Source organism: Bos javanicus, chromosome 9 (assembly GCF_032452875.1).
Source record: "Bos javanicus breed banteng chromosome 9, ARS-OSU_banteng_1.0, whole genome shotgun sequence".
NCBI classification, from domain to species: domain Eukaryota; kingdom Metazoa; phylum Chordata; class Mammalia; order Artiodactyla; family Bovidae; genus Bos; species Bos javanicus.
This window is the reverse complement of record NC_083876.1, coordinates 89,681,945-89,704,691: the sequence shown is the minus strand read 5'-3', so window position 1 is coordinate 89,704,691 and position 22,747 is coordinate 89,681,945. Positions and strand designations below refer to the sequence as shown.

General features: G+C 36.1%; 1 protein-coding gene across 1 annotated transcript; it reads right to left on the bottom strand.

Moving 5' to 3' along the window:
- Positions 1 to 1,809: 1,809 nt before the first annotated feature.
- Positions 1,810 to 19,871, bottom strand: MYCT1 (MYC target 1). The gene is given in 3 exon segments (XM_061428358.1): positions 1,810 to 4,431; positions 19,693 to 19,769; positions 19,771 to 19,871. Coding segments are annotated over 3 exon segments (690 nt in total). The 3' UTR covers positions 1,810 to 3,919.
- Between the last annotated feature and the right edge of the window lie 2,876 nt (positions 19,872 to 22,747).

Genomic DNA, 22,747 nt, shown 5'->3' with positions numbered 1-22,747 from the left:
TATATTAAATTTCTGTTTTGTTAGAAACCTTTTCAGCGAGTGATTGTAGTCTAACTCAATTTGATCTATAGAAAAATGAGAATTTGCTAGAAAGCTATTATAGTATTCAGTTGAATCCAGGAAAGACTTCATTACTCTTGCCTTATGAAGGCAAGGAATGTGTCCAGCCTTCAGGAGCTACAAAAACTAAAGATTTCAGATCCGTTGACTATGCCATTTTTTAATTTCTCTCTGTGGATCAGTTTAATTTCTTTCCTATCACATGGTAGGAAAAAAGCTTTTACATCTTACTTCTTACAATGTTAACCATCTAAGAGATACTGATCTCTCTCAGGACCCCTACCACAAAATCTTTTGCAAAGGACCACAGGATTGGTTTGATCAGATGCCTTCAAGACCAGTCAATGAGGTTACATTGGATGTGGTGATAGTTCCTGCTATAATCACATGGGTAGGTAGTCAGGGAAAGGAATTTGGTTTTCAGACTAGTAGAGAATTTGCCAGCCAAAAGAGCATGTCCTGCACTCTCACAATGAAAGATAGGCAATCTATTCCTTCTTTTGTTCCCGACACCCAGTAGCTAGTTAATTTTGGTAATTTCTAACTTGATTTTTTTTCTTTCTTATGTGTAAATCAGATACTATCTGCACTAAAATTAGACACTTTTGTAGCTCTGCAGTTGTTTCTTTTTCTTGTGATTTTCATGCATTACTAGGGTTCTTTTTCTTAATTTCAGAAAGTTTATTTCTAGTTGTTTCAAGACTAGGCAATATATACATTAGGCAAAATTCCAAATAAACCAATAAGACTGTCTACTGGTATCAGAGAACAGAGAGCCAGACATGGTGGGGAGGGAAGTGGAGATCAAAAGGGTGAAGCTTGTCAAAAAAGGCATAAACATCTAGTTGTGAAATAAACAAACCCTGGATATGTAATGTACCACATTGTGACTATAGTTAATTGTACCGTATTGTATATTTGAAAGTTGCTGAAAATAGATCATATACATTATAAAGATGGATATACCCAACCAGTCAATCCTAAAGGAAGTCAGTCCTGAATATTCATTGGAAGGACTGATGCTGAAGCTGAAACTCCAATACTTTGGCCACCTGATACGAAGAACCAACTCATTGGAAAAGACCCTGATGCTGGGAAAGTTAGAAGGTGAGTGGAGAAGGGGATGACAGAGATTGAGATGGTTGGATGACATTACTGACAGAATGGATAGGAGTTTGAGTAAGCTCCGGGAGTTGGTGATGGACAGGGAGGCCTGGTGTGCTGCTGTCCATGGGGTCGCAAAGAGTCAGACACGACTGAGCGACTGAACTGAACTGAACTGAGAGTAGATCCTCAAAGTTCTTATCACAAGTAACTAAATGTGGCTGCAGATGTTAATTAGAGTGGACTATGGTGATCGTTTTGCAGTACATACATATATAAAATCCCTATGTTGTACACTTAAAACTAACATAATGTTAAAAGTAAATTATATCTCAAAAAGTTTATTCTCTAAAAAAATTAATTAAACAATTCTGGAATTGTTTATCTAGTAAGATAAGAATCTAAATTCATGTTTTTAACAACTTACTGTTCATCTATATTAATTCATTAAAAATTCTGTTTTTTTCTTTGTGATCATACCCCTTTTCTGTTACACATTATTAGATAAAACAAGGTTGTGTCTCTAAAATAGTTTATAAAGAATGATTTTTTTCCCCATTTTTTAAAGAATGATCTTGATTGAGTTAAAATACCAAATAAATAGGAAACAGTCACAGGCTATTCAATAAATAAACTGAATCAAAATTGACATCAGTTTAATTTTATTTCATAATCAACTAAATATTTCAAATAAAATAATTACATTAAGAAAAAGCCTCCAGTTTTTGTTTTAATTTCATGTTTTATACATTGCACATTTACAACATACTCATTTTGATTATTTCATAACTTGGTGAGGGAAGAGGTAATAATTCTTTCAGATGGTTAAATACACCAGAGGATTTCTGCTCTCATTTTCGTTATTTGAGAGAGATGAAGCAGTTTTCAGTCTCAACAAATTCTACACAAAAACCATATACTTTGCTTACCTCGCATATTAGACATTAAAAATGGCATACAAGCAAAGATAGAATTGAATGGCATCACTGACTCTATGGACATGATTTCCAGCAAACTCCAGGAGATAGTGAGGGACAGGGAGGCCTGGTATGCTGTAGTCCATGGGGTCCCACAGACTTGGACACAACTTAGCGACTGAACAGCAACAAACACAGATCTCTTAAAATTTTATGTGGCTATAACTAAGTTTTTATAAAAAAAAAAACTTACAACAAATTTGCTATCTTTTGAGCTTTTTTCTCTTTCCTTCCTTCCTTCCTCTATCCCTCCCTTCCCTCCTCCTTCCTCCTTTCAGGTATATTGCATTAGAAAGCATCTATTTATAGACATTTACTATAGACATCATTAAGTATAACTGTCCTTGAGGAACAGTGCAAAATGTAAGCTAAAAAAAAAAAATAAAGAAAATACTATACAGAATCTTTTATTGTGTAAATATCTATTACAGTATTGAGTCATATTCAGACACCATTAGCTGGGACTGCTGCATTGCAGAAACTATCATGAGATTATTTTTCTTCACAGAAAATCCTAGTGTTCAGAGAAGAAATAGCAACATAAGCTAAATATTCACTATATCAGAAACAAACTCCAGGTCTTTTGAGTAATAATTCTGGGAACTCATGTCCTTAAATGAAAAAGACCAGCCAATCATCTCTGGCCACTGAAGCTCTCCCTTTAAAAGGGTGGCTTCTTGTGGAGATGGACTCCTTAAATAATTATCTGCACCAAAGACCGGTTGGCACAGTTTCATCTGTACAAAGACTCTTCACAGAAGCTGAGGTTCCACAGAGAAGTAAATAAAAGATGATGACTGATGGGTCCATCCAGGAAGGAAGATTCTTCGTGGCTGTAACATCTAATTTGGATAAACAGACTTTCTCTCTACTAGCCCTCCTTTATTTATCTTTGAAGTTACAGAAAATCCTTAGGTAACAAGCTTTCCCCATTGCTAGATTTAAATGTAAGAAATAAAGTTTATCCCTTAAGAAAAATGTAAACTCGGTACTAGAGTTTGTTTTTAGATCAAATGAATTGGATTTGCTATTGTTTTTATAACAATACAATGAAAACAGTAAAGAAAGGTCAAATCATCAAGTGAGTAAATCCAAGGATTTTGCCTCAGTGAAGAGGATAACTATTCTTGGGAAAAGAACAAAAGGAGTTGGGGGAAAAATAAGTGTCAGAATTGCACTATTCTGTAACACTCACTGAGTTCAGCTTCCTTTGCTTGATTTCCTCACTTGTCACAAATGAGTGAAATCAAGGAACTTTAGAATCTCCTATGTTCCATCATTTTATGTCCATAAAATCACTAAAAATCCAAGATTGTCAAATGATTCACTTGTCTTTCTAAAGAAAGTTAAATTAAAATCCCTTAAGACAGGAATTTTTTTAAGTTACACAGTAATTTTTCCCACCTTTATAGTCACATTGGACATTGAGTGAAGATTGTAAACCACAAAAATCCAAAGTTTTTGTTTTAGTCTAAAAGACATATATACTGTATCAGTTGATTCTTAGCCAAGAATCACTATCTTTCAAAATTCCCATGTTGAATACAAAATACATAAATATATAACTATTTGGAAAAATATTATTTTTTCGTGTGAGACAAAAAAAAAAAAAAAAAAGGAAATCTGTTTTACATTGTGATGTCCAAATTGTGTGTGCATATTTCAGCTTGGAAACTCATTAGGCATTTGGGCCATGTCCTCAAAATTCTGTTCTGCCTATTTGTAATTTCCCTTCAATACAAAACAAGAAAAGAAAAACAAAAACAGAAGCACCCTACTCAGGAGTCCGAGAAAGCCTTTATGATGGACTCATAGGCAGGCGGGGGTGGTGTTGAAACGCCAAGCCGAAGACTGTTACTGGACCAGTGGAAATCCGGACGGCCCAGGCTGTGGGAAGTGTTGATGCTGGAGGAGGTAGTGGATGAAGGGAAAGTCACCAGCTGACTCTCAGTTTCCACAGGAAGTGGTGGGCATTGCAGAAAGGGGTGGAAAGTTGAGCCCCTGAAGCTTGATTTTCTTGGAAAGGAATTGGCTTGTTCCAGGGAAGCTTGTCGCTGGAAAGTGAGGCTTGCCAAGCTGAGGTTGCTTCGACGTTCACAGCCACTGTGGCGGTAAAATCCATTTCTGTTGAGGCCGTGGGTATATGAAGATCTGGATCGCCAGCTTGAACTCCACTGCGAGATGGGGGCGCTGGCCCTTCTTCGGGACAGACAGACAGACAAAGCCCAAATAAATCCTCCGATTACAAGTACCGTTGCCACGGATACCGTGAAGGACATTATCACATCCTCTAAAACAAAGAAAACAAATAGGTAATATGATTTACAGATAGGTGTTCAACTAAATATACAGGCAAAATGCAAATGAGGACTATGGAATATTTGATTAACTTAGATTTTGCATTTGGGAGATAGAAGATGGTGTTGGGTGGGTATAAATAAATGAAGCCGATAGGCTTCCATTTATCAAAGAAAAACAATAAAGGATGTAAAATGACATCTTTTTAGCTGTAGCATTCCACATTGCTTACAATATTTTATTATCTTTAAGAAATAAGTAATTAAAAAGTCTCATATTTTGAAAAAAGTCTCTTCTTTATTTAGCTCATAAATTTTTATAGTTGCAAATATAATCCAAAGATTACTTCCTTTTGAATTACAGTAGTAACCAACGTGCCAAAAATCGATAAAGAATTTCATAGTCACATTGACTTTGTCTTTTCCTCTGTCTGCTTTCAAATCCCCCACCAGTGTATCCCACCCTGAAGGCTGCATGATGCCTCACATCCGTTCTCATTCTGAGACAGGAAGTGCTGGGCTAGAACCATCTGGGGGGCTGACTGATTTATGTCTTATTTCCAGAACTCCTGGACTGTCACCTTTATCTTTGACTCATTGATGACATGAGCTATACAGACTGCTGAGCTCTTTCTTGGTCCCCAAGCAGGTTCATGCTCTTATCGTGCCCTTGTGATCACGAAATTCCTATCCCCTGAACCTCCATAGAATCTCTGCTATATACCAGTATCCTCCAATTCACAGAACTTGTCCAGATTTCCTGTTGTAAGGAGGGAAAAATGCCTTTCCCAGATACCTTATTGCTTCTTTTTGTGAACTAAAAACATATTCTTGAATAAAACTGGGTAGCAGAGCCCTGCATTAACTGGAAAGACATGCTGAATATTAGAAGACCCCTCCACCCTTATCATCCACCACACACAGACACACACACCCATGATCTAACCCACAACCCATATTGATTTTCACACTATCCTAAAATCTGTTGTTCTCACACAAATTCCATACATTTCAGTATATTTTCCCCTGATACCTGGATATAATTTTAGAATTTTCTATTTGGAAAACTCAGTATGTGCTGAATTTTAAATACAGTGAACCTACCAACTGAGTATGGTTCATGAAAAAAGACCAGCAGAAAATCCATCAAGCTGACCCCAGCCCAAGTTGCCCACCCACAGAATTGTGAGCTAAGTAAATGGGGTGGATTGTTACACAGAAAAAGCTAATTGATTCAGGGTTCCAAACTCAGTTCTATTCCTAACATTCTGTGTGATTTTTATAAAAATTTATTTAGACTCACTTATTTTATTACTTTCTTCAAATGAAGGAGTTAGATTTTATGATAACTAAAGTTCTCTCCAGTTTGTTAATATGGTCTATGACAGTATGCACCAAATCTATAATATAGAAATAACAAAACAAGCCCATATTAATAATTAAAAAAGGATATTCATTGTTCCTTAATTTTTGGATCTATTTTAGCATCTTTCTATCTTATATTGTCATGTTTTTCTCCTGTAGAAAGACCATATTTGTTATGTCCAATGTTTACAGTTATCACAAATGCTTGTATCAAAATGTCTAAAGCAACTCTTTATGTCAAATCTAGGCAATGAATTCTTTATAACAGGAAGATGACTTCTGAAATACAAGATGATTTATGACAGATCTTCTAGACTCAGGATTGTTCTTCAAAATTGTCTCTCGTCTAATATTGAGTCATGGCCTTAAAGTGAAATCTCTTGAGAATGGAGTTTTATAGAGTTAGGCTTTATCTGGAAAAAGCAATAAGCACAGTCAGAACCTAAAATTAGCCTTATTAATAATACAGTGAAATTCCAAATTAACTTGTAACTATCAGTGCCCCCAAATATTTGGAACTCAAAAAGGGAATTATAGAAAATCTGGGCTGCCAACACAAAAAGGCCATGTAAATCAGGATTTTCCAAAGTTTCTTCTGAAAAACAATAGAGGACAACAAGATGACCAAATAAAAATATACAAAACCATGCCTTCAGCATAATTAGAAGACAACAAATATCCAAACTTCAATTTATCTAAAAAATAAATGATGGAAATTAGAAATCAATAAATTATCTCCTATACTTCCACCACGTTGTCATGGAGAAGAAGGGCAATTCTGGAAATACTATAAAAATAAAATGAAAAGGTATTTTGGTCCATGAGCATGCTGACCAGGAAAGGGACTTATAGGAATGGGAAGAGGCAGTCTTGGAAAGTAATCCTTGCCGTGAGGAAGAGTCCTATCACAAAAGGATCACGCATTTTATGATTCTACTCACAGGAAATGTCCAGAAGACACAAACTACATAGAAAGAAAGTAGATTGGTGATGGTCTAAGGCAAGGGGGTAAGTGGAAGGGAATGGGAGGGACCTCTAAGTAGGGACAGGGTTTCTTTTTGAAGGACAGAAGTGAAGGTGAAAGTTGCTCAGCTGTGTCCAACTCTTTGAGACCCCATGGACTATACAGTCCATGGAATTCTTCAGGTCAGAATTCTGGAGTGGGTAGCCTTTTGCTTCTCCAAGGGATCTTCCCAACCCAGGGATCGAACCCAGGTCTCCTGCATTGTAGGCAGATTCTTTACCAACTGAGCCACAGAGGAAGCCTAAGAATACTGGAGTGGGCAGCCTAGCCCTTCTCCATCAGGGAAGCGCTTTTTTGAAGGACAAAATCTTCTTAAATCTGATGCTGTGGTGGTCACACAACTCCTATAACAAAACCATTTAATTGTATGCTCTAATTGACTATATCTCAATAAAGTTGTTTAAAAAAAAGAAAGAAAAAGGTGCTTTTTGGAAACCACACAATGAAGAAGGAAGGAGGCAAGACTGAAGGGAAACTGGAGGATCCTTCAAAACAAAAGAAAATTTAAAACAAAGGACATGCAATTCCTCCCAACTCCACTCTCTAAAAATTAAAGTCAACCAGCAAAAAGCAACCAACCAAACACACACACACATGCACACATGCACACACAGTCAACCAGTAAAAACACCACATTTTGCTACCCTGAGGGAAGGATGAACCTAGAATGACTCTCAGGCTCTGGTGTGGGCAAATGGGGGTGGACAGGTGCTTACTAGTACCGTTTGTCCAAATAGGGAAGTAATGTGAGACTGCAGAACTGGGGCTGGAACTGATAGTAGGAAGATGTTGAGTTTGCATGTCCCTGGAGTGTGTATTAGGGAATTCAGGGTTAAATAAATATGGAGTTTAAAAGGATGCAAAATTCGGAATCTTCATGCTGCAAGAGAGTTCAACTATCCAAGGAACGTACTTCTACTAAAAGAAACAAATGTGTTTATAGAAGAGAGTTGAGAACAAACTTCCAGGAAAACCAGAATTTAACAGGTGGCGGAGGTCAACACCGGGGAAACACAGAAGGGCTAATTAGGATGGCCCATAGAGATAAGAAAGGTTACTAGCACTGAATCAAAGTGAGAAGAGACTTTTAGGGAGAAGTGATTAGCAACCAGGAGCCCCAGAGAAATTTATCAATTCATTTGTTCACGTATAAAGCACCCACTAGATACCAAGTACTGCTAAGTACAGAGAGAGCTGGGAAGAAAATAGTCTGTAGCAGAGTTAACATTCTAGAAGACTTAAAGTAAGAAAAAGGCCCTTTAGATGGGACAGTGAGTGGGTCATTGGCCACTTTACGCACAGTAGGTTGGGGGTCAGATGATGGAAGGCCCTGAGTACTTCTCCAAGAAGTTCAACCTCTTCCCTGTGGGCAAAGAAGAGGCTTGAGCAGTTACCCATAGGAAGGATAAAGATGGAGCTGGTGTTGATATCTGCGGTAGACTGAAAACAAATAAGCAGGGAGGAGAGGGAAACAGTGATTCGAACATACAACAACAATGGCTTAATCTGGGAAGCTATAGTAAGAATAAGAAAGAATCTGATTGTGGGAGTCTCAAAGTGAAAAGAATATAAAAATTATTCCATAGTATCATACCATCTAATGTCCTAGAGATAAGACATTGAGCAGCATAATGGTGATAAACTGAGGCTTAGAAGTTCTTGCTCCTAAAATCTAAATAATAATGTTATTTTATAGTAGTAATTTGATAATCAGATCAAATTTTAATGTTTTAGAAATTCTATCATCTGCTTACTTTATATTTACTTGCCTTTGCCATTTTATGCAACAGTAGTTTATCAGAGAATAGATTTACTAGATAAAATTTTAATTTGTATTATAATCATTACATCTTTCCTTGAAGTTTTGTGTTGTTTATAATAGCTATCTAAATTCTGGATTTCACTGAAAAATGTTTTAATTGTTCTTGTAAGAGTACTAAGTAAAAATCATAAACTACTCAAATACTTCATAAAACCCAGTCCTTTGTCTTCTTCCAAATAAGTATGTGAATCCAGAAATTTTACTAAATTCGGTTCTTTTGTTAAGAAAAATACCTAATTTTACTATATTTCAGTGAGGTTTAGCAATCTTTGTTTTTGTGAGGTGTATTGCACATCATTTGAATAATTTATTGTGCATTATTAAGTGGTCAGTTGTCTCTGGAAGAGTTTATGCATTAAGTAGTTTATGCTCCAGAGGATCCATAAGTGGATTACCATGATAAACACTTTAATCAAAGACTATGAATAAAGTCACTCAGAAATTCTGTCCTTCTATTTAGAATAGATAAATGAGAGATATACTATGATTCATTTTAATGTTATTGTGTCTTTGAGTAGAAAAATAATGCATTAAGTTGAGACTTAGTTGGTAAACTGTAAGCTCCTTCTAAATATGAACTTCTATCATTCTAAGTTAGAAAGGTTTCACTAAAACTAAGATTAAGAAAATTTTGATGTTGGAATGAATACAGTTTACAAAATGCAACCCTATTTTTATTTCATTATTTTGGTAAACAGTAATATGCATTTCTAATTTGATTAATTTAATATAGGGTCTTGGACACTATTAAGTCTATTACATCCCTTAATTGTCAAACAACCTCAATTAGGGAAAAGCTCTTTATCTTTGGTGTGTTGTAAGAAAATATTAATCTGAAATGAAAAATTTGAAATGCGTAAGATTGTATTGATTTAATGCCAGATTTGGTAGCCAGTTACAGATAAAAATACTTGGAGGAAATGTGGTAAAGCAGTGTTATGTATTCTGCAATTACATTTCTGAATCAACAACCTCCACTGGAGAATTTTAAATATCAACAACTTCAGATATAGAATCAGAGATATAATGTTTCAACTAAAACGAACTCTTGCCTCAGCTCAAACTCTTAGTTTTTTTATATTGAAACAGAGTCATGCTTTCAAATTGTGGTGCTGAAGAAGACTCTTGAGAGTCCCTTGGACAGCAAGGAGATCAAACCACTCAATCCTAAAGGAAATCAACCCTGAATATTCATTGGAAGGACTGATGCTTAAGCTGAAGCTCCAATAAATACTTTGGCCACCTGACATGAACAGCCAACTCACTGGAAAAGACCCTGATGCTGGGAAAGACTGAGGACAGGAGAAGGGAGTGACAAAGGATGAGATGGTTGGATGGCTTCACCAACTAAATGGACACGAGTTTGAGCAGATCTTGGGAGATGGTGAAGGACAGGGAAATCTGGTGTGCTGCAGTTCATGGGGTCACAAAGAGTCAGACATGACTTAGCAACTGAACAAGAAGATTTATGCTATAGATGTGTGTGTCTGTTAGTCGCTCAGCCGTGTCCGATTTTGTGATCCCATGGACTATAGCCCACCAGACTCCTCTGTCCATGGGCTTCTCCAGGCAAGAATACTGGAGTGACTTCACATATCCTCCTCCAGGGGATCTTCCCAACCCAGGGATTAAACCCAGGTCTCCCACATTGCAAGCAAATTCTTTACCATCTGAGCCACCCACTGCACATAAATAAAATATTTATTTTATTTTAATAATTGAATATTGACAACCAACACCTGTCAGGGGACTGTTGCAGTCACTCAGGTATGACATAAAGTGAGAAAATAAATATTAAAGTCTGCAAAGTATTGGGTTGGCCAAAAAGTTCATTTGAGTTTTTCCATAAGATATTACAGAAAACCCAAGCAAACTTTTTGACCAAGCATGCTCTTGCTTTAGGGTCTAAACCTGTGTAACCACTAGAGTCTGACGGAGGATTCTGAATATCTCAGTATATAAGCATGTATAATAGATGAGATTAGACATACTTACTTTATTTCCACTAAATGAAGCTAAAATCTTAAAATCCCATAAAAGCATTTAAAGTTTACAAGAGTTCCTTTACATCGTCTCCGTGCATATGCCCTGTGAGCCCTTCCACCACAGCCTCTTCAGACAACGTGTTCTAAAAGATTAATCTATAGCCAAAATTAGCATAAACTTCATTTCAAGAAGAAATTAGAAACTTTGAAAATGTAAAATCAAGGGGAAACAATTTTACATCAAGTAACAATTATAATGCAACTAAAAAGAACAAATGATTGCTTTAAAAATGACAGATCTCCCTTTAAAGGAAAAAAGGAACAAACTCTAACATTAGTAAAGCATGGCATATAACTTAAGTGTTATCCTATTTTATAACTTATGTCTATATACCTACTAAGGGGCTGGCACATTGGTCCTCAAAGAATGACAGCTATTATTACTAATGGATGTATAGGTTTCCTGTGTCATTTGACTCTTCCTAGCCTAATAATAATGGTCACGATAGTGCCTTTCAATTCTAAGATTCTAATATTGAATCTGGTTTTCGATAAATCTAATCCGTACCTAAAATTCTGGCCACTACTATCAAAATTTAGTAAACGTCACCACCTAGTGGCCTTGAGTTGAATTGTTCTAATATCTGAAGTGATTTTATCTTTGACAATAGAACATTGATCAATTCACAAAATCCTTTGCAATCTTAAGAATCATTAAGCTTAGCTATTAGACTGCTAGTAGACTGTGCTGTTCTTGGTACCCTAGAGAATATAGCCGGATTGTTCAGACAATAAGATTTTGGCAAAAATTGTTAATTTAAACAAGAGCAAGCATTTCCTATGTGTATCTCATCTCCCAGAAAATCCTATTGGGTCTATTGTCAGAACGTATCCAGAATTCAGCTTCTCATTATCTGCTCTGCTACCTTCCTGATCCAAGTCACCATCATCTGTGACTTGGACCATTACTATAGCCTTCTCTCTGGTTCCTGCTTCTCTCCTTGCTCAGTTCTCAGTACAGTAGCCAGAGTGAGCCTTCTAAAGTGTTAGTCAAATCACATCACTCTTTTGCTCTAAATCATTCATTTCTCCCAGAGTATAATAAAATGTAAACTCTCCCAAATCGCCTTGAAGTTCCACCTTGATCTGTTCCCTGTCATCTGTCCTCCTTCCTACTCTTCCACTGGCTCATTCATCTCCATCCACACTGCCCTCTTTGCCATTCCTTAAACACGTCATCTGTGCTCCTGACTTAGAGCCCTGTGCAAATTGTAACCTATTCCTGAAACTCTACTCAGCTGTTCACACGGGTGACTTCAGGTCTTCACCCACATGTCACCTTCTCATTGAGAGCTACCCTAACCACCCTATTTAAGGGTCATCCTGTCCCACCTCTGATGTCTAACTGCCCCCGTTGGTTTTCTTTTTTTCTTTCTAGGTTACTAGAAACTAGACTAACGGGATTGTGAGACAAATGAAAAATCTGGGAGATTTGGAAATAGATTTGATCAAAAGAATAAAGCATAAGTCATACTATGAATATAATTATTCAACAGTACTCTTAGAGTAGTAGGTAAGTTAAACTATGTTCAGAAGGAACAGGGTAGACCAACAGTTAACCCTTGAATAACACAGGTTTGAACTGCACAGGTCCACTTATACATGGGTATTTTTTCAATAAATACATACTAGTGATTTCCTCTGGGGATGATGTAAACAGGGTTGACTAAGAAGTGTCATTATCATTAGGGAATTTTTCAGGTTGGAGATAATGTTCTATATCTTTACTGGGCTTTGGGTTACTCAGGTGTGTATGTCTTTATCAAAATTCAGCAAATATTCAGTTATGATCCATGCACTTCATTTTTTGATCATTTTCACATTTTATTGATGTACATTTGACTTTGAAAGAAAAAAAATAAAAAATATTAAATTCTTTTTAATACTATAAATGCTAATTTAATTAGGGGAAAGCAAACTGATATCTTCAATTTTCTTGGAAATATAAACTAAGATTGGTTGATAAAATGAATATTATAAAAATGTTAATAGTATAATCTAGGAGTAAGTATATGGATATTCACTGCAAAATTCTTCAATTTTTTTCTGTATATTTCTTTCATAATAAATATTAGAAAAGTATATGAGAGAAGGTCATGAACAACTTTAAGGCAACACATTTAGAAATTTAATTCAAATGGGCAAATTCCTACAAGACACAAACTGCCCTAAAGTAATCAAATGATCAGTAGGAAATCTGAATTATCCAATATTGTTAAACACACTGACTTTTCACTTAAAACCTTCTTATTAAAAATACTACAGATAATTACACTGGTGAATTCTTTCAAACATTTAAACAATAAACAATGCCACGCTTACACAATTTTTTCCAAATAATAGAACTTTTTCACTTCCTAACCTGTTTTAGGAAACCTGCCTAACATTGATACCAGAATCTGACAAGGCTATTGTAAGCAAAGACTACTATAAGCAAATTTCTATCATTAACATAAATGCAGAAGTTCTAAAGTCAGGAACCTATTAAAAAATTACATTCTTCTAGGCTCTGCCTCATCCTACTGAGCCAATCTCTGAGCATGGAGTTCAGTGAGAGATGAATCATGAAACTTCTGTCTGTGGAACTGAGATACAGCAGTTTTAAAGACAAGAATTTATAAACCCTTGTCAATCAAACTTCCTAGGTAACTGATATAAAGCAAGTAATTATCAGGCTGTTAATATGAAATGTTGCATAGATGTCCAAGAGTTTTTAAAATACAAATTAAAAATACACATTTGAAACATAGTATTTGTTTACTATTTGGGAAGAGGGAATATAAAAAACATTGTTGGGGAGCATGCCCAGCCCATAAGCTTTCTCCCTCCTCAACCTCTCTAGAAACAACCTTCTTCCATCTCCTGGGGTAGATCCCTAAGTGACATATTTTTCTCAGGTTATGAAATAAAGTTTTCAGCTATTAACCAAGGTTTGCTGCCCTTGACAGCACTTGATTGCCCAAGAAATCAATTAACAATCCTCCATCTCTTCAGTTATCTTGGAGAGGATTAGGGCTGTTATCAAAGATGCACAGAAAAAAAAGAAAAAAACTGGTGCTCAGAATTACTAACAGGATTATTAAATACTTAAAATAGAAGATAGCCTTGAAAACAAATTGTTTTACTCCAATCAGTAGACATTGTAAAAGACACAAGAGTGTTTTGGGTTTTTTGTTTGTTTGTTGCAATTTCAAAATACTGAGCGCCTAAAAGACTGAAGAACATACCTTTCATCTATTTCTGCTTTATTGACTATGCCAAAGCCTTTGACTGTGTGGATTACAATAAACTGTGGACAATTCTTCAAGAGATGGGAATACCAGGCCCCCTGATCTGCCTCTTGAGAAATTTGCATGCAGGTCAGGAAGCAACAGTTAGAACTGGACATGGAACAACAGACTGGTTCCAAATAGGAAAAGGAGTTCGTCAAGGCTGTATATTGTCATCCTGCTTATTTAACTTGTATGCAGAGTACATCATGAGATACGCTGGACTGGAAGAAACACAAGCTGGAATCAAGATTGCCGGGAGAAATATCAATAACCTCAGATATGTAGATGACACCACCCTTATGGCAGAAAGTGAAGAGGAACTAAAAAGCCTCTTGATGAAAGTGAAGTGGAGAGTGAAAAAGTGGGCTTAAAGCTCAACATTCAGAAAACGAAGATCATGGCATCCGGTTCCATCACTTCATGGGAAATAGATGGGGAAATAGTGGAAACAGTGTCAGACTTTATTTTTCTGGGCTCCAAAATCACTACAGATGGTGACTGCAGCCATGAAATTAAAAGACGCTTCCTCCTTGGAAGGAAAGTTATGACCAACCTAGATAGCATATTCAAAAGCAGAGACATTACTTTGCCAACAAAGGTTTGTCTAGTCAAGGCTATGGTTTTTCCTGTGGTCATGTATGGATGTGAGAGTTGGACTGTGAAGAAGGCTGAGTGCAGAAGAATTGATGCTTTTGAACTGTGGTGTTGGAGAAGACTCTTGAGAGTCCCCTGGACTGCAAGGAGATCCAACCAGTCCATTCTGAAGGAGATCAGCCCTGGGATTTCTTTGGAAGGAATGATGCTAAAGCTGAAACTCCAGTCCTTTGGCCACCTCATGCGAAGAGTTGACTCATTGGAAAAGACTCTGATGCTGGGAGGGACTGGGGGCAAGAGGAGAAGGGGATGACAGAGGATGAGATGGCTGGATGGCATCACTGACGTGATGGACGTGAGTCTCAGTGAACTCCGGGAGTTGGTGATGGACAGGGAGGCCTGGCGTGCTGCGATTTATGGGGTTGCAAAGAGTCGGACACGATTGAGCGACTGATCTGATCTGATAATGAACAGTGCTGGAAAAATAAACTGTGGTCCATGAGTCATGCCCAGGTCAACTTGGGCTGCTGTTTAAATACCACAGACTGGGTGGCTTCAACAAGAGACATTTATTTCTCACAGTTCTGGGAACCAGGATGCCCAGCATCCAGGTGCCAGCATGACCAGGTTCTGGTGAGAGCCCACACCCTCATCTCAGTGCTAGCACACAGATGGGAAAGAACAGTTATCTCTTTCTCCTCTTATAAAGCCATTAACCCCATCATGGGGGACCCACCTTCTAATTTGATCCCAATTACGCTTCAAAGGCCCTATCTCCAAATAACATTGCATTAGGGGGTTAAGGATTCAACATTAAATGGGGGAAGGGACTTAAATATTCAATCTGTAACAAGTAAATTTTCAGAAGCAGTGTGAAGAGGAGAAGTTTTGGAGACCGAAAAAGGGCTATGCATACATGTGACCAGTGAGGGTCCTGAATAAGGGGCCATTACTCCATTTCTGCCTGTGAATGAGCTACAGATTCATTTAGGGAATCCCAGAGAAATTGGTATCCATTTTCAACTTCTTGGGATCCAGATGGGAAAGATGGTAAACTCCTCTGAGAAACTCTGGGTCCCTGAAAAGCAGAGTAGGGATGAGAAAGTATTGACTTAGTATATCCAGATCTAAGGGTCTTATATACAGCCCAAATGCCCTCAGGTCCAAGGTTACGGGAGAGCATTCAACATTGTTCTGTGCCAGCTGAGACAGATGGAAAAGAGCCAATAGACCAGAAAGGAAAAATTGTGCCATTAGCAAATGTTGCCCAGATCATCGGATTTTATGGTAATAATCTTCAGCAGTAAAGGCAAGAAAAAAGGGCAATGCCCCTAAAGCAGATGAGAAATATACATCAGTAGAGTCAACAGAGACCAGAACTTGACCAAGAACCAACAGCCCTCTCGTTCCAACACACTCGATAGTGTAGAGTTCCCAGTCCTGTCTCATCCCCTTTCCAGCTGTAGAGGAAAGTAAAGGGGGAAGTGGGGAAGCTTGAAGTAGCTAAATTAAAAATAATTAGGTTAAATCAGATCTCCTGCATTACAGAAAGATTCTTTACTTCTGAGCCACTAGGGAAGGTCAAGGTTAATCAGGTCTCTGTACATGGAATTCTCCAGGCAAACTTTTACAGTAGACTATAATACTGGAGTGGGTAGCCATTCCCTTCTCCCGGCTAAACTTTTACAGTAACAGCCAAAACTACACAAATCTCTTTCAAGTCATTCAGTTCTCTGCAAACTCGGCTTGTGTATTTTTAACTTCTGTATATTTGCTGATAAGATTTTTTCCTGAATTTCCTGAAATTCTCCAACCATGCCATATTTATCTCACAAACACTAGGCACATTGTCTAATATATAAAGAGTGGTCAGTCAGTGCTTCTGAGTAAACTAATGAACTGGATAGATAAACAGATGAAAGAATGATTTAATAAGATACTATAAGAAATATGAAGGACTACAATGTTCTTCCTAGAATTGTCTCCCTATGTGAACCTTGTCTGATTTATAGAAACAGGTAAGGCCTCACTTTTTTTTCTAAAAAGGATTTAGGGATCAGGTGGTTCAGACAGCAAAGAATCTGCCTGCAATGCAGAAGACCTGGATTCAATCCCTGGGTCGGGAAGATCCCCTGGAGAAGAGAATGGCTACCCACTCTAGTATTCTTGCCATGGTAAGAGGAGTCTGGCAGACTATAGTCCATGGCATCACAAAGAGTTGGACACAACTTAGGGACTAACACTTTCATTTTTCTAACTCATTCATTGCCATTTTACTGAATATCATCTTGTGTTATTCCATAGCAATATAGACATATGTTGTATACATATGTTTGCATATGTATGAGCACATAATCTCCTCCAAAAGTGTAATCTTCTTTAGGACAGATATTATAGATTTGATGAAGATTAAATCAGGTGAATAAAGGCAAATTCCTAAACCCATAAATTCTCTAATTTTTCACAATACTAGCCAAAACCACACATGGTAAGGCAAAAAGTATAACCAAATGGTCTTATTTAGAACTATAAATACGAAAAGACTAACCAAGTTTAATGACACTTGTCTACAATTTCATTAAAGCAGAGTGCAGCAAACTTTAACAGGTTATGTTGCCTGTTGCTTTCATTGGGACTGTTTATAGGGAAGGGAAATGCATCAAAGAAGGCAAAAGTGGGAAATGCAAGTCTTCAGCTGTGTTGTCAGGCCAATTTTATCAATCGCCTTTGCATTAATTACTGTCATGTTTGTACGACATTTAGTAAATTTTATAGGTGATTATCAATAAAATGTAAACTATCATTGTTGGTAATAACCTGGTATCTTTATCGAATTTTTCAATATTCTTTAAAGTTAACCAGGGAAATTACATTTGGAAAGCAATTTTTTATGCAGCCTTAGCAAAAGTCTGGGAAATTTGTATGGTTTGATGTATAAGTTTTGCTTTTCTAAACTGTTCTTTCCCTATCTTCTGAATTCAAAATGCCAAAAAGCATTTTGGAAGCAATAGACAATGCATTGCACTGCACTTTACAGGATTTTCAAATAACATTTTTTGTGGAGACAGTGGACACGATAGATATCAATTTAGACAGAAAAGGGAGATAAAAATTTTAAAGGTCAACATTTATATTTTAGAAAATGTTTACATTTCATAGATCCACATTTTTGCATTTTACACTTAATATATATATATATATATTTTTTTTTTTTACCCCAGAAGAAATAATGGGATCTTCTATATATTTCCCCCACATCATCAAACATTATAATATTATATCTGCATAACATATCTGTTTAGCTTGGTTAATGCTTATCAATGTAACACTCCCTTTCCTGGTTTTCATTATATCCATCTATTTTCCATTGTATTCACCAAGTAAGATAAAGAAACACTCAGAACTATCTTTGGAACAATAAGTTTGAATTCTTTCTCAAGCATAGATTTCTATACTAAAAAAGTATTATCGTAAGATTGGCAAATTGCCTCTAAATATTTTGTTTTTCACTGGGGTCATTTTATGATTATGCTCCACGTTTTAATCAGTGGATAATTATTTTTTCCCTTAAACATTTACATTGTCTTGAAAATTTGACTTTGATCTGAAAAAAACATTGATTTGGTAATTTTGCAGGAAGAATTACTTTTCAATAATTTATATATCATTTTTGCAATGATGAATTTAGTGTAAACACATTCTCACTATTTTTTAGCATCTGTTTGGTACATTCACTTTCTCTATAAAGGAGGACAGCAAACTGTATTGTAAGAAACCCATATTACTAACACTCTCACAATTCAGACTTGTCTTTTGGTGTAAAGTACAATAACATTACCAAAAGCCATTCTTTACAATATGCAAGTATAATTTACTTTCTTTTTCTTAATTCTTTGAGAATTACAATAGGATATCTACTAATATCTCTCATTTTCAGACATGAAATGAACATAAATGTTGATGGTAAAAACAGAATTCATTCCCTCCATGAAAGTTTCTGTGATGGCGGAAAACCAGGTAGGTGGTTAGGGGCAGGCAGCACCCCTGCCCATCTTTCACCTGAGAGCTCCCCAAACATACTTTGGAATCACAGCAGAAAGTGTTAAATAGTTCCCGTGGGGAAGTGATCTCTTCACGAACTCCATTATCTCCTTTAAATTTTTTTTCTGGATTTAACCCGACTTCTCCCTTTATTTTTTAAATTTCCCTAAACCCAAGTACTTGCAACAATTTCATGTCTCAGCCCTTCTTCCCGGAGTCTGCAGCCTTGGAAGACATGGATCTTACCTCAGCTCCGTTCTGTTGCAGCTGATTGACTAGAAGTTGTGTCTGAACCCAGCCAAAAACTACTTTTGTACTGTTCCCTTTTTCCCTGTGATAAACTTTCTTTATGGCTGGATGGCATCACTGACTCGATGGACGTGAGTCTGAGTGAACCCCGGGAGTTGGTGATGGACAGGGAGGCCTGGCGTGCTGCGATTCATGGGGTCGCAAAGAGTCGGACACGACTGAGTGACTGAACTGAACTGAACTGAACTGAAGCTTTCTTATAATGTTATTTGTGATGTTATTTCCACTTAACTTGTTCTGTTACAGTTTTTCCCTCTAATTTCATAATATGATTTTTTTTTATTTGATCATGTCATCACATTCCTTCAGTACATTTATTATTTAGATTCACTTTGGAAATTAAAGAGTATAACACTGACAAGGTAAGTTAAAATTAATCTCTGTAGAAATTCTTAGTTTCATTAAATAAGATACATAATCTGTATAAACATAAGACAAAACAATTTTCCAACAAAATCCACATTAGTATTTTCCAAACAGCAATGACTTTCATTTTTTTTCATTTTATTCTTATTTTCTAATTATCATTTCCTATTATTTTTTTATTATTTTGTAACACCAGCCAAAATCTTGTTGCCCAGATCCTACTTGAATGATTTCACAGCCCACATTACAGACATTTTACATGAACAAATCTTTTTGTACTAAATCTATGAAAACATTAGGTTGTCAATTTAGAGTAAGCAAAATGGCTCAGGGATTTCCAAGGTTTTAATCACCTCTAGGCAGTACATTTCTCCACATTCTAATTTTAAATTAAAAACAGCTAAAGAAAATCTTACCCCAAAAGTTTTCTGGCCATGGGCTCCCTAAACTTGTTGTGTTATTAGCCATAATATCCACAAAGAAGAGAAGAGAGAAGAAAAGCCAGTGTGTCCAGAAGAACTTTGAATCTGTGTCTTTGTAGTTCGGCAGGAGAAAAATAATTTTCACACAACCTCTCATATACTTGTGTTTGCATGAAAGGAAATAAATGTTTCATGTTTCCTGCTTTTATACTCAAATTAGCAACTGTTTTTCTTATCTTGGAATTCCACACAGTTCCTGAGACACAAAACAATTTCCTTCTCGTCATTTCCTCAGCTCAGTTGCTAAGTACCCACCTTTCCCCCACCTCCAAACTGCTTTGGGGACATGAGACTCCTTTTCTGTCCTTTCCTCATCTCCTACTGACATGTGGAGGATGATTTTAAACTCTCAGCTACAACACTTTGGGTTAAATTTGTGTTGAATAAAGAAATAGACTGAAAAAAAATAAGACTGCCTTCCAATGTTTAAACACTATAATATAGTTTAAAAACTATATTTATATAGTAAGTTGGGAGTGGGGGAACTCTTCAGAAATCCATAGTCTGTTCCAAAGCAATTAATTTTATCCAATACCTGTTTTTTATAATTCTCACTTACTAAAATTCCAATTCTTTGGCTCTATTTTGCATATTGATTTTGAAAAGAGAATTCTTTTTTTCATAAATACCTCTAAAATGTAATCTATATTTAATTTTTTAATTTAAAGTGGCGTGTAAGTATGAGAAAAAAAAAACCTTTCTATATTGATGGGCCCTATTTAAAACCAATTAGGGGAAACCTAAATGTAAACATTTAATTACAACGGAATGTTAAGCATTACTTTGTGAGGAGTACGAGGATAACTATGTTTTTCTTCATGATGAAGTGATGACTTTGGTACTGTGTATGACGGTATGAAAATAATTGTACCAATTGGAGAAAGAATAAGACAGAAAGCAACATCAACAAAGAGAGGAGTTATGACAACACTGTGGCTATTCTGGATATCACTATCCAGAAAGTGGGTAAGTGGGCTTTGAGAAAGAATTACATGAGACATCTCAGGAAACATAAGTTAGTTAAAATTTCAAGAGTCTTCACAAGTTTTACTACTTAGACTGGGTTCTCTGAGCATTGGGAAGGCATTGGAAGAAGGAATAACAGTGCCATACCACTTATAACCACTAAACTGTTAAGAATCTGGTTTCCTCCATCTTTGATCAACTCTAGCATTAACTCTTGTATAATTCTCATTCATCCCAATTGTCATCACAATATGATTTAGTGTGAAGCAATAATCATCTTCATGAAAACTGTCATATATTCCTAAGTAGCTCTAGGAAAATCTGAAAAACCATAATATGAAGTTGATCCCGTATAAATTTTTACAGTCCTGATTCTCTAAAATTAGGTTGTTTCTGCTCATCAAAACCAGTACAATATTGTAAAGTAATTAACCTCTGATTAAAATAAATAAATTTATATTTTAAAAAAAAAAAAAAGTAACTGGAAAAAAATTTTTATATATTTGCATCAGTTTTAAATGCATTTGAAATTAAAATATAGCCACCTAAAGGAGAATAATGGAATGTTATAGAAAATTTAGAGACTCCACTGTGCAAATATGAAAAGTCATCATCTCTATAATATTCTTGCTAAGGTTTATTTCCATATAATTGAATAAGTAAGATACTCATCTTTTTGCTTAGGAAAAACAAAAAAAAAGGGACTCACATTTTAATAGTTACCTTTACTTTTCAATATTTTTGACAGAATTATAAAAACATAAAATTAAAAAATTATTTCTGGAAAAACATAATCAGGATGAAAATATGTTGAAATACTTCTGAATTCTAAATTCTTATGGGATTTGTCAATCGTTAGTTTTTTAAAGTATTTATTTATTTGATCTCTAGTTACAGCATGCAAACTCTTAATTGTGACATGTGTGATCTACTTCCCTGACCAGGGATTGAACCCAGGTCCCCCTGCATTGGGAGCATGTAGGCTTAGCCTTAGCCACTGGACCACCAGGGAAGTCCCTTCATTATTTTTAAGTGCACATGTTGTATTATAGGCTACCTGATTCAATACACACTAATTACAAACATGGATATATTTTTGTAAAGAGTTATATAGACTGCATTTGATCTAAAACAACAAACCAGATGAGTGGAGTAGATGAGTCTGGTTTGGTGGAAATGCCTTCTGTGCGGAAGCTGGGCTCACTCCATCTCAAGGCTGGGATACAGTTTGAGACTTCCTTTCATTGTTTCATGTTTAATTATCTAGATTTTCTCCCAGTTTTCACTTTTGCAGATGTTCAGAAGCCAGTCAAAACTCTGAAGGAAAAAAAAAAAACTCTGAAGAAATTTATTTTCTAGCACTTTATGACCTAGGAATATTTTTCTTTTCTGTAGACAGATGTGTGTAACTTTTGCTCTTATCTGTGCATATAATTTGCTTTGTAAAAGATTCATATTTTTCTTGGCAGAGATCTACAGAAGTGAGTATTTATGTCTATGCCATTTTCAAATATCATGGTTTGTAATGACAAAACAGGAAATTGTTTTTTATCTATAAAAAATTGTTAAGTCTTTTCTTCTACTGTTTGTTATTTCATAAGATCGGTCTTTAGATCTGGATTCCCCAGTAGTCGTACAACACATTTGGAAGCTTGTTCTTCCTTACAGAGGTGGCTGAGACTGTAAAGAATGTGCCTGTAATGCAAGAGACGCAGGAGACACAGATTTGATCCCTGGGTGAGGATGATCCCCTGGAGAAGGAAATGGCACCCCACTCCAGTATTCTTGCCTGTTGAATTCCTTGGACAGAGGAGCCTGGTGGGCTACAGTCCATGGGGTTGCGAAGAGTCAGACATGACTGAGCATACACACTTATTATGTTGTATATGTATACACACATACAATGTTATTAAGAGCACAACAGGCTTAATAACAAGCTCATATTAAATATTTGTTTAATAAGGTGATGAAATAATTCCAAGGAATCCGAAGATGAAAGTGTTACTAAACCAGGCTTGTCTGA